We start from the raw sequence: 19,621 nt of genomic DNA on the forward strand, positions 1-19,621 counted from the left end.
ATACTTTAAATCATCTCTAGATTACTTACAATACCTAACACAATGTAAATGCTATGTAAATAGTTGTTATACTGTACTGTTTAGGAAATAATGATAAGAAAAAAAAGTCTGTACGTGTTCAGTCCAGACGCAACCATCGTAGGCCTTTTGACCTATGGTTGGTTGCATCAGAGGATGCAGAACCCGTGGATATGAAGGGCTGACTGTACAAGTCTTTAACTTCCTTGATTAAATTTATCCCCAGCTATTTAATTCTCTTAAATGTTATTGTAAATGGAATTGTAAGTGGAATGGAATTTCCTTTTCAGATTGTTCATTGTTGGTGTATAGAAATACAACTGAATTTTATGTGTTGATCTTATATACTGGAACTTTGCTGAATTCATTTATTAGCTCTATAATAGCTTTCTTATAGAGTCTCTAGAATTTTCTATATAGAATCATGTCATCTGTGAATAGAGTTTTGCTTCCTCCTTTCCAATCTGGACGCTTTTTATTTCTTTTTCTTGTCCAGTTACTCTGGCTAGAACTTTCAGTATAATGCTACAGAGGAGTGGTGAAAGCGGCAACCTTGTCTCATTCCTTATCTGAGGGAGAAAGCTTTCAGTCTTTCACCATTAAGTATGATGTTAGCAGTGGATACAAACCACTAAAATTTTATGCCATGCAGGAAAGCCACTTAGGGCTCCTGCAGCAAATCAGGTTTGTCCCCAGAAACAGTGGATAAAGGGGTAAATTCATTGGTCAAGGGAAACTTCTAGGGTGCTGGTAAGGTTTTACTTCTCGGTCTGGGTGCTAGATGCACAGGTGTGTTGTTTGTGAAAATTCTTCAGGTTATATTCTTATGATCTGTATACTTTTCTGTATGTTAAGATGTATCTCAATAAAAAATTCACAAAAAGGAAGTACCCTAGATACTAGGCTCCCACTGAGAAGTTAATGAAGACTCCATCGAAAGATAATAGAGGGCCGGCCCCGTGGCTTAGCGGTTAAGTGCGCGCGCTCCGCTGCTGGAGGCCCGGGTTCGGATCCCGGGCGTGCACCGACGCACCGCTTCTCCGGCCATGCTGAGGCCGAGTCCCACATACAGCAACTAGAAGGATGTGCAGCTATGACATACAACTATCTACTGGGGCTTTGGGGGAAAAAATAAATAAATAAAATTATTAAAAAAAAAAAAGGAAGATAATAGAATCTGTGAAGCACCTCTTATTCCTCCCATTTTTTTTTATTTGAAGCAACGCTGTCATGACAACTTCAAGCTGATTTTAATCATGTGATTCTTTCATCCTGTGGTTACCAAACCTAAACACCTATACTAGGCATGATGTTGGCTATTTATATTAGGTTATCCCCCAAATGGTGGTAGAAGAGGACTTGAATGTGGTTTTAATATTTGAGTTTAATCAGCCCGCCAAGTCCTCAATTCTTATTTTTGTTACATGATAAAGATATTAAGTCTGAGTTATAATATATTCATAAAATGTATCAGAAGTCAATTTATTTGCAACGTATGCTACAAATAGGTATTTCTGACCTTCCTAAATATTTACAAGGCATTTTCAAATTAATAGTTATGCACATATATAAATCACTAACTTTTCACTTTATACGTGAAGGAAAATATGAAAGGAGGGCTGCTTCAAGATACTTGAACTAAAAAGAAATATAACTTAGCTAGCTTCTTACATTTACCCAATATCCCAAATGACAAACTTTTACTGATTGTGAAAATACTATGAAGATGATCACTCAAACATAAAAATTCATATTCATTCAGCCAAATAGTTTACCTAAGACTTCTCTTTCACCAGTGTGGTTTATTGCCATCTTGGATAACTGCAACAAGTTGACAACCAGCTTTACCATTATGTCATCTTGTGGGTTATCTAAGAGCAATTTTGAAAAAATTAGCTTAAAACTCTCATGGAGACAACACTTTTCTTTATGATATGCTTATATATTAAATTATCTGACTACAAAACTTCTATAAAGTTTTTTAAAAAGGTTTTAAATCACGAGCAGCTCAAAAAATATGAAGTGAATGTATTTGAATTTCCTTATGAAACAGAACCAAGGAGAAGTGATCGGCAACATTTGGCAGACAGAGAGAAAAATGTCTTAAGTTGTGCAGAAGTCAATACCTTAGCAAAATCACAAACAGAAACACAGACTCATTCAACATTAAGCTAGAAGGGACCTTAGAAGCATGCTTGGTTTTTCAAGCTCTAGCATTTAGTCCAGCACTGTCCAATAGAACTTTCTGCAATGACAGAAATGTTCTATAATCTGTGCTGTCCAATGACAGCCACTACCACATGTTACTAGTGAGAACTTGACATGTGCTAGTATGACAAAGAAACTGAATTTTAAACTTTAATACATTTAAATTTAAATAGCTACAGCTAGTGGCTGTATTGGACAAGGCAGATCTAGACCAATAAAATACCCAAACATACGAGAATAAGAGATAGAGGAGTTCATACTTTACACATATACACACACACACACACACACACACACACACACACACACCTCAGAACAGTTGCAATAGAATCTCTGAGCTCAGACAGTCAAAACAAAAATTAGTTTTAAAAAGCATTGAAAATAAAAACACAATAGCATATGAAATTAATGAGCACAAGATGATAATCAAAACATAAGTAGAAAAAGTTTCCCCCAAGTGCAATACTATAATAACCTAAACTCAAATCACATTAAGATAAAAATGGATGTTTTCTTAAGTAAAAAAAAAAAAGCTAGAAACACATACATATATGTGTATATGTATATAAAAAACACACACATATATATACATACACACAACACACACATATGCACATTCATGGCTAAGAGGCTTAACATGAGACACATTTCTTTTATTTAAATAAGTTAGAGCAGTAGGCAGAGACAGATTACCTTGTATGCCTCGCTCTAAGGAATTAAAATTCTTCTTTTAGGCAGTAGAAAGTTGTTAAAATTTTTTAAGCAGTAGAATAACATGATCATGTTTGGGTTTAGAGAAATCATTCTGGCAGAGGTGTAGAAGATGGATAAAAAAAGAGAAGCTCAAGGTGAGGAGACCATTTAGGAAGTGTTTTATGGTTAGATGAGAAATGATGAAGGTCTGAACTAAATGATGAGAGTCTAAAACTAAGTCCATGGCAATTGAACCAAGAGCAAGAATTTATAAAACATTCCTTCAAAAAGAAATAGGTACAAATAACCCACATCATTAAAAACAGTACCCTGGGATGCTCTCCTTAGATCCATCATCTGATCTTTATGTTGCTCCAGTTGTCTCCGAAGATCCTTCAGTCCTTCTAGCCGTGTCAATGGAAGTGCATCATAAATACTTACTGAGAGAAAATGATTAATTTCCTAAAAGAGAAAATTAGTTAAAAATGTAACTTGCTTTTGACATGTATTGGTTAACTCTGTGAAATAAAACTTAATAAAAGAAACCAAATTAGTAATTGCCTTTTACAGACACCGACTCATATCACTATTACTACCAAACAGGGCAGAAATAAATTACTTCTTCCATTTCAAATCCTACAATGTTTTACTCGTTTAAATTCTAATAGATTCTCTCATAACACAATTAGATTTTAAGATTGTTATAGCATACTCAATTAGAGGGAAAAGCTTAAATTTCTATTTATTTATTCCTGTAACTTGAGTTTTACATCTTAATATATTTAACTATATTTTCATATTGATATATAGTTAAACACAGTGTATGATTTTAAAATTATAATAAGATTTATAAGGAAAAATATACCTGAACATAATTTTGACGTTTATACAAGTTAAAAAGGATTAAAACTTGAAAAACTCTTTAAAAAGTTAAATATCATCTCTAAATCAAATATTTCTAATTAAATTGTCCCTCAAAGGATCAGATTATAAATTTGACATATTAATGGATCTTATGCATATGAAGATCAAGCAAATTTCATACCACACTTCTTCAATATTTAAATTTAGATTCCTACCAAGCAATTTTGATATTTATACTTTACTGCAATACAAAAGGATATATTAAGATTCCGTTTTTTATTTGTTGAGACAGTAAATCTCATGTTACGTTTCTTTAAATCACAATTTTAAAAAAAGATCCAATTTTTTTACTTTTAGAGCATTAGAAGTTTTCAAAAAGTACTACTATCTTCGCTAACACAAAATGGTAAGATGATGGAATAATTATTACCTCCAAGAGTGAAAAGGGTCCTCTACTGTATTTGATTTTCTGCTGAGCAATACGTAAATCCTTAAAGACAATGTGGTCAGGAAAAGGATCTAAAAGTTTAATTGTCATATAGAGGTTTTCATTATCCTTGTTATCTATCACTAAGTATTTCAACAAGCCCAATACCTAAACATAATTAAAAAAGAAAAAAATCAAAAGGGGAGAAATAGCTTAATTATATTTTAAAGTAAAACAACCAAACCCACTGTAATAAATGATAAAAACTCTACTAACCTAGTTCAGATAAAATGTTCTGATTACTTCTAAGGTACCCAGCTATTACTGTTTCTGTGCTTTCAAATAATTCAACAAATACGTAAGGTGCTACTATAGGATGGGCACTGAGGTATAAAAATGCCAGTACTACTGAAACATTTTATATAAGCAATATCTCATACACCATCACAGAGGTATGAACTGCCAAGTTTTGATCACCTAGGTGGTGATCCCTAGTTTTGACTACTTCTACACTTCAGTGTAAGTAAGAGACAGAAACTATTACGTTATTTACTAGATCAAAATTACTAGGTGCTCTGTAATTAAATGATTACAAAGATTAATTCATTGAGAATGTTTTTCCAACCATTTTTCAATGAATATTTTCACTAAAATTACTAATTACACCAAGTAAACATAAAACACTCAGCTCCTTCCAAGAAGACTTTATTAATGTATTTCAAATACTATTTTGAAGATAATTTGGGAAATTACCTGTTCCTGAACCTCCATCTGATCATCCACAAGGGGTATAAGTGTACCAACAATAACATGAAGATGATTTTCTAAAGCATCCTTACAGTAAGTTACTGCTGTGTGGCAAACCCGGCTTAATAGGTCACAACAAAGGGAGAAGCTACGTAATGAGACATCCATGAAACGAGAAGGTCTAATATAGGAAAAAAACAGTAAGTTTTAGGAAACTCCTTTGATATAAGTTCATTCAAAAGGCATTTTTATTCAGCAGCTATAATTCTGAGGTGGCTTGACATAAAAGTCACCTCTATATCTAATTTCTTAATGGTTTAAAAGGCAAAAAGAGGAGTGACATCAGCAAAATGGCAGAGTAGGCAGCTCCAAGCTCCCCTCCTGACAGAAACATTGAAAAACAAGCAGAACTGTCAGAACTTTGTTAAAACTGTGTAAAACCGTCAAAGATTTACAGCAATCAAACAAATGCTGAATCAAGAAAAAGGAAACTTAAAAACTGTAGAAAAGCTTTGTGGTGATTTTACTTGCCCTTGCCCCATGCCCTCCCCAGCACGACACTGGTCATGAAAACTGCAGTCCCCATCCCCAATGTGGGAACCTGGTCCTTGGATCCAGAGGGAGCAGAGCAGACCTTATTGACAAATTATGGTGTATGTCTGTTCTAAACCTGTCTGAGAGCTACCTGAAGGACTGATGTAAGGTGCTCAGCTCTGTTTTGCCTAACTTGGATCTCCCCCAGGCTGAAAAAGCTGTGAGCATTGCTAGGAAACATTGTAAGGCTCACCAACAACCTACAGCTGCCTGGGGCAAAAGATTATTGTTGAGACACACAACAGACTACTTAAAGCCCAGAATGAAAAGCTGGGGAGAGAGTTTCCTTGGGAAATTAGAGCATTCAGAATCACCCACATATTTGGGGAATTTAGAAAGCTACACTCATGCCCACGCTAAGATGCTTGCTCAAAAGACACCTGAGAAGACCGTAAGTTTTCACTTTGGGCTGATCCCTAAGCTCAGTGCAAGTCTGGCTAAGTACTGAAGGAGAGTCCTACACAGAGCCCATCTACAAAGACTAGGAAAGGTTCTCTCTCTCTCTCTCTGGCTCCCAGCATTCAAGGAAATCTCTGTCAAAATGCTACCTGAACAAAAGTTAAAGAACAGTCTTCAGTGACCATACATGGCAAAGAATATACTCTCTGCAAAGACAGTTGAGTAAACTTATGAAACAAATGGACTATTACAGCCTTCAACAATCAAAAAAAGTCAAACCCTGGAGAAGGGGAAAATCTGATTTCCACAGTTACCACATTATAATAGAAAAATGTCCAGCTTTCAACAAAAAAACACAGGGCATACAAAGAAATAGGAAAGCGTGGCCCATTCAAAGGAATAAAATATATGGATTGACAGTTCCTGAGGAAACTCAGATACTGGAATTACTAGACAAAGACTTCAAACAACTGTCTTAAATATGCTAAAAGAGCTTAGAGACAAATGAAAATGAAGAAACAGCATACCAAAACTTATGGGATGCAGCAAAGGCAGTGCTGAGGAATACATGTAGTAGCAAACACCTACATTAAAAACGAAGAAAGACTTGAAGAACACTACCAAACACTTAAGAAGAATTAACACCAATTGTTCTCAAACTCTTCCAAAAAACAGAATAGGAGGGAACACTTCCTAACTCATGTGATGAGGCCAGCATCTCTGATACCAAATCCAGATAAAGACACCAGATAAAGGAAAAATAATATCCAATACTCCTTATGAATACAGACTCAAAAATCCTCAACAAAATACTAGCAAACTGAATCTAACAGCATATTAAAAGGTTATACACCATGAGCAAGTAGGATTTATCCCAGGAAAGCAAGAGTGGGTCAATATAAGAAAATCAATCCATGTAACACATCACATTAATAGAATGAGGGAAAATGTCACATGATCATCTCAAAAGGCACAAAAAAGGTATCTGACAAAATCCAACACCCTTTCATGCTAAAAACATTCAGAAAAACATGAATAGACAGGAACTTCTCCATATAATAAATGTAATTTATGAAAAATCCACAGGGCCAGCCCCGTGGCTTAGAGGTTAAGTGCGTGCGCTCTGGTGCTGGCGGCCCGGGTTCAGATCCCGGGCGCACACTGACGCACTGCTTCTCTGGCCATGCTGAGGCCGTGTCCCACATACAGCAACTAGAAGGATGTGCAGCTATGACATACAACTATCTACTGGGCTTTGGGGGAATAAATAAAATTATAAAAAAATAAATAAATAAATAAAAAATCCACAGCTAACAACATAATCAATATTGAAAGACTGAAAGCTTTCCCAATAAGATTAGGAATAAGACAAGGATATCCACATTCACTTCTGCTATTCAACATTGTACTGAACTTTTAGAGCAACTAGACAAGAAAAAGAAATAAAAGGCATCCAAATTAGAAAGGAAGAAGTAAAACTACATTTATAGATGACATAATTATATATATATATATATACACATATATATAGAAACTCCCAAAGAATCCAAAAGAAATCTACTAGCAATAACAAACAAGTTTAGCAAAGTTGCAGGTCACAAGATCAACATAAAAAAGTCAACTGTGTTTCTATACAGCAGCAATGACAATCTGAAAGAGAAATTAAGAAAGTAATGCCATTTACAACAGCACCTAAAAGAATTAAATATCTGAGAATAAATTTAACGAAGGATGTAAAAGATTTGTACACTGAAAACTATACAGCATGCATGAAAGAAACTAAAGAAGTCCAAATGAACAGAAAGACATCCTGTGTACATAGATTGGAAAACAAATTGTTGAGATGTCAATACTATGTAAATTATCACATATTCAATGCAACCTCAATCAAAATTCCAACAGCTTTTTTTGCATAAATAGAAAAGCTGGTCATCAAATTCACATGGAATTGCAAGGGGCCCCAAATAGCCAAAACAATATTGAAAAAGAACAAAACAGGAGGACTCACACTTCCTAATTTCAAAACTTACTTTAAAGCTACAGTAATCCACACAGCATGGTAACTGGCATAAGGATAGACCAATGGAATAGAATTGAGAATTCAGAAATAAACCCATACATCAATGGCGAACTGATTTTTGACAAGGGTGCCAAGTCCGTTCAATGAGAAAAGAATAGCATCTTCAACAAATGGTGCTAGAACAACTAGATTTCTACATGCAAAAGAATGAAGTTGAACCTCATACCACATATAAAAATTAAAATGGATCAATGATCTAAATATAAGAGTCAAAACCATAAAACTCTTAGAATAAAACATAGGAGTAAATCTTCATGACCTTGGATTTGACAATGGATTCTTACGTACTACACCAAAAGCATGAGGAACAAAAGAAAAAATAGATAAATCAGACTTCATCAAAATTAAAAACTTTTGCGTATCAAAAGACATTATCAGGAAAGTGAAAAGACAATTTACAGGATGGGAGAAACTACTTGCAAATCATATATGAAAGTTCAATATCCAGAATATATTTCCAAATCATATATTAAGAGTTCAATATCCACAATATATAAAGAACTCCCACAGGTCAAGAACAAAAAGACAACCCGATTAAAAAAAATGGGCAAAGGGGCCTGCCCGGTGGTACAGCGGTTAAGTGCACAGGCTCTGCTTCGGCAGCCTGGGTTTCACTGGTTCGGAACCCAGGCGCGAACTGGCGCACCACTGGTTAAGCCATGCTGTAGCAGCAACCCATATAAAGTGGAGGAAGATGGGGGGCCGGCCTGGTGGCGTAGTAGTTAAGTATGCGCACTCTGCTTTGGCGGCCCGGGTTTCACAGGTTCGGATCCCGGGTGCGCACCGACGCACCACTTTGTCAAGCCGCTGTGGCGGTGTCCCATATAAAACAGAGGAAGATGGGCACAGATGTTAGCCCAGGGCCAATCTTCCTCACAAAAATAAGTAAATAAATAAATAAATAAATAAATAAATAAAGTGGAGGAAGATGGGCACGGATGTTAGTGCAGGGTCAATCTTCCTCAGAAAAAAGGAGGAGGATTGGCATCAGATGTTAGCTCAGAGCCAGTCCTCCTCACAAAAAAAAAAAAAAAAAAAAAATGGGCAAAGGACCTGAACAGACATTTCTCCAAAGAAGATACACAAAGAGTCAAGAAGCATATGAAAAGACGTTCAACATCATTAGTCATTAGGCAAATGCAAAATCAAAACCTCAATGAGATAGCACTTTATACCCACTATGATGGCTATAATCAAAACAGAAAGTAAGAAGTGTAGGTAAGGATGTGGAGAAATTGGGACTCTTGTGAATTGCAGGTCGAATGTAAAATGGTGCAGCTGCTGTGGAAAACAGTTTGGCAGTTCCTCAAAGAGCTATACAGGGAATTATTATATGACCCACCAATGTCACTCCTAGATGTATATACCCAAAAGAATTGAAAACAGACACTCAAAAAGATACCTGTACACCAATGTGCATTGCAGTATTATCCACAATAGCCAAAAGGTGAAAACAACCCAAGTGTTCATCAGCAGAGGCATGGATAAACAAAATGTGGTACATATATATACAATGGAATATTATTCAGCCATAAAAAGGAATGAAGTTCTGATACGTGCTGGATGAAACTTGCAGACATTATGCTAAGTAAAACAAGCCAGATAGAAAAGGACAAATATTTCATAATTCCACTTATACAAAATATCTAGAATAGGCAAATTTATACAGACAGAAAATAGATTAGAGGTTATCAGGGGCTGGCGGGAAAGGGGAATGTGGAGTTGTTGCTTAATAAGCACAAAGATTCTGTTTGAGGTAATGAAAAAGTTTTCGAAATAGATAGTGGTTATGGTTGCACGACACTATGACTGTAATTAATATCAGTGAACTGGACATTCAAAATGGTTACAATGACAAATTTCATGTTATATACATATATATTTATTGTGTGTGTGTGTGTGTGTGTGTGTGTGTGAGGAAGATCAGCCCTGACCTAACATCCATGCTAATCCTCCTCTTTTTGCTGAGGAAGACCAGCTCTGAGCTAACATCTATTGCCAATCCTCCTCCTTTTTTTTTTCCCCAAAGCCCCAGTAGATAGTTGTATGTCATAGTTGCACATCCTTCTAGTTGCTGTATGTGGGATGCGGCCTCAGCATGGCGGGAGAAGCGGTGTGTCGGTGCGCGCCCAGGATCCGAACCCGGGCCGCCAGTAGCAGAGCCTGCGCACTTAACCGCTAAGCCACCGGGCCAGCCCCCCATCATGTTATATATTTTACCATAATAAAAAAACAAAAGATTAGTGAATGAAAAAGACTGAATGACTATACATACATAATTTAAATAAAAATTATAAGATATTTTAAAAAAGCCAAAAAGAAAAATATGAGAAAACAAAACAGAAGTAGATATTCTTCATGTGCCTGAAGAAATATTTATTTGATAGCAACATTATCCAATAATAAGAAAACAAATAACAGAAAGATCATTAAAATCAATGGAAAGGAACAGAGTTGCTAACTTTAACATACAACCCAAAATCTACAGTAACTGTGATACTGTGATTTATAATAAGAAATACATATTTGGTCTTCGGCCTCCATTTCTGGCACAGAGCTCCTAAAACTCTTGGAATTTCCTTCGATGAGAGCAATCAAGGTGTCTTTTGTTATGTTAATGAGGTGACTTTGGGAAAGCACCTGTGACTTGGAGGCTGGTTGCCAGGAGAACCAACCCTATAATTAGACAGTTGGTACTCTCAGTCCCACCCCTCTGACCTTTGGGAAGGGGAGAGAGGGTGGGAGGTTGAACAAACCACCAACTGCCAATGATTTAATCAATTATGCCTATGTAATGAGGCCTCCATAAAAACCAAAAGGACAGGATTCCTGGAGCTTCTGGGTTGTTGAACATGTGCAGATATGGGGAGAGTGGAGCACCTGGAGAAGGCATGGAAGTTCTGTGCCCTTTCCCCACACCTTGCCCGATGCATCTCTTCCATCTGGCTGTTTCTGAGTTACATCCTTTTATAATAAACTGGTAATCTAGTGAGCAAATGGGTTTCTTGAGTTCTGTGAGCCATTCTAGCAAATTAATCAAGAAAGGGGACCAATCTCCAGTTGGTGATAACCTGGGCTTGTGACTGGCATCTGAGGTGGGGGGCAGTCTTGTAGGACTGAGCCCTTCACCTGTGGGATCTGACATTACCTCTGGGTAGACAATGTCAGAATTGAGTTGAATTGTGGGACATCAGCTAGTGTCTGGAGAACTCCTTGGACGTATGTGGGAAACCCCCAAACCCCACCACACAAACATTGGAATTGGTGACCAGAACTGCTATAGTAACATATATATTTCAGGTCACCTAAAATCAGAATATTTATTTTAAAATGTTGAAATACTTAAGATTTCTAGAGCTGGAGAGGTAGTAATGCAATTTTTAAAAAATAATAGGTAGAGCTGACCCGGTGGCATAGTGGTTAAGTTCGTGCACTCTGCTTTGGTGGCCCGGGGTTCATCAGTTGGGATCCTGGACTGGACCTACTCACTGCTCATCAAGCCATGCTGAGGCGGCAACCCACATAGAAGAGCTACAACTCTACAGCTATGATACACAACTACGTACTGGGGCTTTGGGGAGAAAAAATAAAAAGAAGAAGATTGGCAACAGATGTTAGCACAGGGCCAATCTTCCTCAAAAAAGAAAAAAAAAGGTAGATACAATATATATCAAAAAGCAAAATTCAGAAAAAAATACTCTGGCTTCCACCTCTTAAAAACATATATATTTTCAATTAAGATAACAGGGTAGAAAAACTACTTATATATTGGCCTGAACATAATATTTACCTTTTGTTGATATAGTGAATCAAAGTGTAAATAACATCTCGAAGAACAAAGGCCCAAGCTCCTCCTAAGCCACTTTTTATATCTTTCAGTAATAAGCTAACAAACAGGTGATATATTTTAAGAATTCTGTGCTTTTTATAAACATTATTTGTCTCAGCTGCTTGCTCACATATGGCTAGAAGAATTTTCTGATAGGAATCCTAGAAAATAAAGACATATTTAGTAAAAGCCTGTCTAATCACATATACTTAGCTATAATACACATACTTTATATTCAAAATAACTAAATTACAGAATTTTGGATTTGATATCAAATGCAAAATATTACATTAAGAAAACTACTATCTTAAACTTAAAAAAACTACTGTCAATTCATTTAGTTTTCAGGGAGTAAACTATAAATAAATAGCATATTCTTAAAATATATATATATATTCCCTGAGCTAATATACGATTAAAATATCACAAAATTCAGACCTCATATGTAACATATTTCAATTAATACTGCCAAGTAAAATACCAAGATATACACCTGTAAATGAGTGTTTTTTCTTAATTTAGTCAGATGAATTTTCCAATTGTTTACTTTTTCTCTTTAAGATGCACTTACACAGATTTTCTAGCTGAAAAAGAAGGAATTCTCTCTTCAGTTGTTATACTAGTAATGTATACTTACAGGGCTTTTTGAAAGAATTTCTAAAATGCTTTTAAGCTTGGTTTTATGGCAATTGCTGATATAGACAAATGTCGCTTTAATCACATGTGATGGAAAATGAGGTGGATTAGGAGCAGGATCCAAATCTCTAAGAGTTATAGGAAAAAGTGCAGTCATCATATTCAGAACAAAATTATCAAGACAAATATATATTTTGTTGATAGACCAGTGAACTTCCAAAAAGGAAACTTAGATTATAATAATCCCAAGTTTTAAAATTATTTTCCTACTGAAAAACTAGACTTTTAATAAAATCACAAATGACATATCAGTCTATACAAATCAATCAGAATATTCAAATACCTTTACCCTCTATGACTTAATCAATTTTAAATTATTTGCTTAAAAAATCTTTTATAAAGTTAATGGCAGTTCCACAAATGAGCCTTAGTATCACTCCACTTCAGGTCTGAATTACAGCTCTACGCTAGTACTGTAAATGCAACAGTATTTTAAGACATAGCAATCAAACACTATTTATATCAAATGAAATTATATATGTAAAAGTACTTTGGAAGATATTATTACTATTTTATGTGCCTAGCACTATAGGGCATGTAAAAATAGTAAAGAGTGCTTTCAAGTAGCTTTCAATCAAGCTGGGAAAATAACTCTAACATTCATATACAACCAAAGGGGTTTCACATCTAAATTAAATTATGGTACACTAAGATTCTGATAGCTAAGGAGCATGATGAAGAAAAGGTGATCTAGAAAGGCAAGTCATAGATAAGGAGAAGAGAACAAGGAATAATGTGTCACGAAGAAGAAAATTTCAAGAGACAACAAATGTCACAATGCGCGAATATTATAGAAAGATTGAGAAGAGAAAGGTCATTGGATTTGCAAACAAGGTGGTCAATGAGAAAAGGCAATTACTGTGGAGAGGCTACAGTAGAAGCAGACAGGTAATTACTTCAATTCAAGGGTAGTTATTTTTAAAGAAACAATTTAAAAGCAGAATACACGCCTAAAAACTGAAATAGACATTTGAAAATGTCAACCAATAAATCTGCCAAGGACCTTCTGAAATTGTAGCTAATTCATTTGAAGGCATCAACCAAAAAATGCGCCAAGGAACTTCTGAAATTGTAGCTAATTCTCTAAGTTTAAGATACCCATACCCTGAAAAGTCACAGAGGTCAGTGCTTTGGCTGCCACCAGAAGTTGCTGGTTCATGTAACGTCATCAATAACTCCACCACAATCTCTGGTAAATTACTACTGAATAAATGATCAATCTGCAAAGATACAAAATTAAAATATATTTAAGTTTTTATGTCTGTGACCTTTTAGACAGCTCAAAGGGCTAACATTATTGCCTCATTTCCAAAATTACTCAGTGACTATAGAAGGAAATAGATGACCAAAGACCTAAGATCTGCAAGACATACAGCTAACTCTACTTCCTTCTGCTATGCAGCCAACCTGCAGGCTGAGAGGAAAGTAGGGAAATCATACGAAATAAGACTCCCTTAATCCGACTCTTTAAAGAATAATTTTAATTGACTAAGGCTTCCAGTCCAGCATTCAATTCCTCAACCTACTAATTTTCCTGCCAACCAAATTCCCCACTGATCTATATTCTCCTCAATCTGCATTTTACTCTTGACTTACTTGGGAACTCTATCTCACTTATAGAACTTTACTAGTAAGAATTCCCACTGACTAGCAATAATCATCTCTTTGTTCTCTGAATGACTTCTCCCCAGATTTCTACCTAGTTGATATCCCAAATTCTAAGGCTAGCTGCTACCCACATCTCCTGTCATCAATAGTAGACTACCAGTCTCCCCGACAGGAGCAGACTCCTCATCAATCCACTGCCTGCTACAGGTAGCCTCACACAGGGCATAAATTCTCTAAATATAAAGAATGTGTCTGCTACATTATACCTCAGCCACATGAATGAGAACTGTGAAGTTTTAAAAGGTGGATTTATTAGCTCTGCAAATAAGAAATTGCAGTGTTCTGAACTAAAAGGCATATGGCTGATTTACTTAATTCACAAGGAGGTCTGGAAACATACTTTCTAATAACAAAAATATTTCGGAATGTGACAAGAAAGAAATCTCATGCAAAGATCCTAGCCTTTCCCTCAGGCTTACACATCAGTTATCCATGTCATTTCCAACGTTTCCCCCTTTTAAAAACCCAGTCTCATTTCAAAGTATATCTGAGATAAGTAAGGACAAATTGGCGAAGTCTGGTTAATATCAGAGGAAAAATTAATGAATTTCCTTGCACATAAGATGATAACTATCTTCACTAGTTTCATAGGATTCTCTAATAAGCTAGTCTGTAATGTTTAGCTAAGGTACATATAAATTGTTCAGATGCCTAGGTATAGCTAAACAATCTTGTAACAATAAACACTTTAGGCATTCAACAATTGACAGTTTTAGAAGACTAAAAGACAGATAAAAGTTGTACCAACACCTATCCACAGAAAAGAGAATCTAGAAGATTGATTCAGGGAAAGTACATATTAGAGAAACAAAAAAATTAACTTATAACAACAACTTAATGCTAAATGAAATTGAAACTAACAAGTATTTAATTTATGTCTTTAACCAAGAAGCTAAGAAATTATTATTTAATTTTGGCCTCTTTCCATTCTTGAGACTGGTGTTTTAATCAGGGTTCAATGTAACCACTTTTCCCATCTAGACTTATTCCTACTCTGAAAAGTGCTATCTTTTGGTTTGAATATGCAAAAAAGAAGAGGAAGATGAGGCTTGCTTAGAAGTCTAAGCTGGGAGTTTGGGTGGGAGGGGGTAGAGGAAGAGTGTCTCTCATAAATTCCATACCCTTTAGAGTGCCTACATTCTGTTCCAACTGTCTTCTGGGAAAGGAGCTCCTCTGCTCACCATTTGCCTCCAGACAAAAGACTTAACAACCAGCTCTGACTGGCAAGGGTCCACCTAAGCAACTAGAGACTTGATGTTCCATTTCTTGGTTCAGTACACATAACTGGGCAACCAAAAAAAGAATCTCCTAAAGTTTACCCAATTGTAATTCTAATGTTAACCAAGCTTGGTTAGTCATCCCTTACTTACATTAAAAAAAAGAAAAACAATTGGAGTGACCAATCCTCTGTGACCTTAAAAAAAGTTTATAAACGTGTTTTAATATAAGTTGCTTCAAATAACTTTGGATATATATATAAATCACTATAAAACAAACAGAAGTTGTTAGATCCTTTTTCACTTGACTCTATCTTTGATCAAATAATGAGTACTCAATATATACTAGGTGGTTGGGATATATCAGCATAAAAGAAAAAGAAAAGAGAAAAAAATCCTACCTTCACAGTACTTAGAGAGAAGACTGATAAAAGACAATTAACATAATTCATAAGTCAATTATATCATCTGTTAGAAGGTAATAAGTGTCATGGAAAAAAGAAAGAGCAAGGTATGGGAACTTGGGATTATACTTTTCACTTGAAAAGTGAAGGGCTTGATGAGACTGAAGAGGAAGTAAGGAAGATTTTCTATGCATTGTTCAGTACTGCTTGAATTCAACAATCAGCTTGCATTCATGTATTACTGCCAATTAAAGAAAAATTTTTACAGGAAAAAGCAACAAAATTATTCCAATGTTGTTTTTTTTAATTTCTGATTTTAAACATTTCATTTAAAAGCCGGTCAAAAAGGACAGAACACCGTATAAAAACAACAAAATTCATGGATTGCCTACACTAAATCATGATCACCACATATTAAATTTAACTGAATAAATGATGAATAAATAGCCTTAAAATTTTAAAGTTATATTTCAGATCAGTTAGGGAATAAAAAGTAGGTAAAAGTTGAAGCCATACCTGTTTTCCTAATATGTTTTCATCTTTAAGCATATCATAGACTTTGGTAGCAGTCTCTCTTTGCTGTGCCATTCCACTGTCTCCTGTACCCTCATAGGCAAAGTAAGGAAGAATATTTACAAGAATCTTTGGAAAGCAGTTTGCTAGAAGACTTTTCCAATCCTCTTGAATCTGATTAGCAATGGACTTCACCTCATCAAAATGACTTCTAATCACCAGATGTGGAATCAAAACTTTATAACAAGATCTAAAACCAAAAATTTAAACTGTATGTTATATATAACTTCTCAAAGTAAAATTTTTTAATATAGTTGTTAAAATAATAAAATGCTTTAATAACCACTAGAGTATAACTTCATCTAGATCATTAAGCACTTCACCTAATTTTACAAATGGAGAAATGAAGTAAATTCTAAATAGTCACACTAAAAAAAAAATAGAGATCTTAGAATATACCACCCTAATTCTGTGGTCAAAAAACAGTGGGGATTGAATATATATTTATTTCTTCTGCATAATCAATTCATGCAAAATTATTATAAAATGAAAAGCAATTTGTGAATTCAAAGAATAAATGTAAATATTGTTATTGCCAAAATGAATGAATAAGGACCACTAAACAATTATAAACTGCCTTCTCATCATCCTGATACCTAAACGTTACTCTTTAGTTATTCAAACCTCCTCAGTTTCAAAATTTTCTTCTCCAGAGTTGGAGTTAGCAAAATGAATACTTTTACATTAAACTTTAAATCTAATAGAAACAATAACTAAATGGCCTATAGTCAAGCAACAGAAAAGAAAAACAAAGCAGAAATAATCAGCCACTAGTTTTATCTTTGATTTTTTACACAGAAGATTATCAAACTTTAAAGCTGAAAGGGACCTTAAACATCTCCTTGGGTAACTTCCTTACTTTACAGATTAAAAAACCAAGGCCCAGAGAGTGTTTATGTGGCTTACCTAAATTCACATGGCTAGTTATTGGCATAGGTAGGACCAGATCCAAAATCTGGCGATTCCCTTCAATACAGTTTCATTAAAACAAGCTGTCCTGCCTCCCATACTATACAGCCTCCCACTTCTGTGTGTGTGTCGGAGTTGGGGGGGGGGGTGGGATTGCCAAACATTATTACCTATTTTTAAATTAAACATATTTCACATGTGCCATATGTAAACTTACCTAAAGAAATCCTCAACATTTGTGTAGTTTAATAAAATAAAAGGAAAAGAAGATAAACTGTATTCACTATCTTGAAGATTTAGCCATTCGAAAACCAGATAATCCAAATGAGAAGCCATGAAGTCTTCTAAATTTCTATATCCAAAAGTTTCAGAAACTTTCTCTAAAACCTGTACAAATAAAAAATAAGTCAATGTTTTAAGAAAACAAAATAATAAATCATTTAAATCCTTAATATTTATTTACAGTATGACTTTGAAGCATTCATTTAACTTATCTATACCTTGATTTCCTCATCTAAGAGACGGGGATAATGAAAGTATCTACTTCAGCAAGACTAACTGAGAAAAATGTATTTAATATAACTAGCACAGGGCTTGGCACAGAGCAAACCCTTAATAAATGTTAAATGAATAAAAACATAAAAACGTTGCAATTTTCAACATGTGGTTATGCTTCAAAGGAAGATCTAAAGTAAAATAATAATTCTTCTCAGTCCTATATGCAAATGAGAAAAATCCAAATGCTATATTCCACCTATACTAATAATTAGGTAGTATAATAGTATACTCAAAAAAAAAAGCAACTTTTTATTTTAATACTGAGAGGTAAAAGGTTAACTTGTCTAAGATTGATTACCTATAGATTGGCCTACTATTGTGAAGTTCCATGGAAACCATGTTCGTAGAATGCTAAATGGCCTATCAGGCCACTGATCTATCACTGATTCATCATGTAAAAATCTACAATGGAAAGGCCTGGAACTTCCCAAACCATGAATGCTGAGGTGGTGGAACAGAGCAGAGGTGAACATTCTACAACACTGTGCTGATGTAATTGCAAGGCTGGACCCTAGTCTTCCTTCTCTAATCATGCAACTTAAAGGCGTCACAGCTCTAAAATTTGACTTCTGGTCCTGCTAGATCCCACTGTCCTGCCCCAGAAGCCACCAGGCAAAACACTTGATACTCTTCTTTTCTCTATGTGTTTCCCTCAATAAATGCTATTCCAGAGGGCCTGGTCTGCGTGCTGAGAGGTCATTCGCCCTTGTTAGTTCAATAAATGCCTTGTGAAATGCTCTTATACTGAATGTAAGAAATGACACTGCATATAAGTGAATATATTATTTAAAGAGTTATTGCTTTCCCATATTCCAAACTTGAAAAATAAAACTGTCTCCAAGTCCTTAATAAGTGCCACTTTAAAAATCTAGCTTTAACTTTTTAAATTGTTTAAAAGTTAACCAAGGAAGATTATAATAAAAGATATTCATCTACATGTACCTTTTTAATGAGGTGAGGTTCTAATCCATTCTCTTTCACAGACTTGCACAAGGCAAACAAAGCCTGTTTCTCACAGACAGGGCTACAGTATAAAATCACAGCTATCATCATCAGTAAAACAGCTTTTCTATTATAAATATCATCCAAAAGTTCAGGGTTCTCAGCTTCGTGGGACTTCAAAAGAATTTTTAAAAACAACAATGTAATGTAAATATTTAAACATTACAAATAAACCAAGCAGGCTAAAATCAAAGTATATCATGACAACAGCTAAACAGCCAGTGAATAGTTTTAAATCCTACAGTGATGGAGCTGAAAGTAGAGATTTTTGAGAAAATATCAAAATTTCTAGAGTAAGAAAAACTGCTTTTGATAAGATCTTACGGAAAGAATTTCCAAACATTTCAGTGAAGTATAAAGCACTTAAAAAAAGAAAGAAACTGTAAGAAGGTAAGAGATTAAAAGCTTCTCTTCAACTACCACATATACTTCTTAAGATGCTTATGATCATTATGATACCCTAATGTACAGCTCTTTATACTCTTCAAAATATTGTCATACATATTATTAAAAAAACCCAATAAAATAATTCAACTAGATAGAATGATATATGTTTTTAGTTTAATGATCAATCATTATAATATCCCAACAGATGCATAAATTTTTTGACTAGCTATACTTGATAGAAGTTTCACTTCACATTTAGAAAACTCTGCTACTCAGTGATCCTAGTTCTGTTTTTTGGTACAAGAACACGTAAAGACCTAATTCCTTTACTAAATGGCAATCACTGAC

The 19,621-nt window shown here is 34.9% G+C and overlaps 1 protein-coding gene across 5 annotated transcripts in view; it reads right to left on the reverse strand.

Annotated features, from left to right (window-relative positions):
* The window catches only part of ATM (ATM serine/threonine kinase), a 124,670-nt gene that overhangs the window by 60,982 nt on the left and 44,067 nt on the right, over nucleotides 1–19,621 (reverse strand). For 4 of the 5 annotated variants that reach the window (XR_009220769.1, XM_058545273.1, XM_058545274.1 and 1 more), the window contains 10 exons: nucleotides 18,827–19,000; nucleotides 17,544–17,713; nucleotides 16,361–16,607; nucleotides 13,660–13,775; nucleotides 12,497–12,623; nucleotides 11,821–12,020; nucleotides 4,964–5,138; nucleotides 4,214–4,378; nucleotides 3,249–3,381; nucleotides 1,794–1,889 (listed from right to left, as the gene is read on the reverse strand). Coding sequence is in view for 4 of the 5 variants with exons in the window: in XM_058545273.1 (XP_058401256.1) it covers nucleotides 1,794–1,889; nucleotides 3,249–3,381; nucleotides 4,214–4,378; nucleotides 4,964–5,138; nucleotides 11,821–12,020; nucleotides 12,497–12,623; nucleotides 13,660–13,775; nucleotides 16,361–16,607; nucleotides 17,544–17,713; nucleotides 18,827–19,000 (1,603 nt within the window). In the remaining variant the exon portion in view is untranslated. The remainder of the gene's footprint in view (nucleotides 1–1,793; nucleotides 1,890–3,248; nucleotides 3,382–4,213; nucleotides 4,379–4,963; nucleotides 5,139–11,820; nucleotides 12,021–12,496; nucleotides 12,624–13,659; nucleotides 13,776–16,360; nucleotides 16,608–17,543; nucleotides 17,714–18,826; nucleotides 19,001–19,621) is intronic. The other variant, XM_058545275.1, reaches the window with a different exon arrangement.

This window comes from Diceros bicornis, chromosome 7 (genome assembly GCF_020826845.1).
Source record: "Diceros bicornis minor isolate mBicDic1 chromosome 7, mDicBic1.mat.cur, whole genome shotgun sequence".
NCBI lineage: Eukaryota > Metazoa > Chordata > Mammalia > Perissodactyla > Rhinocerotidae > Diceros > Diceros bicornis.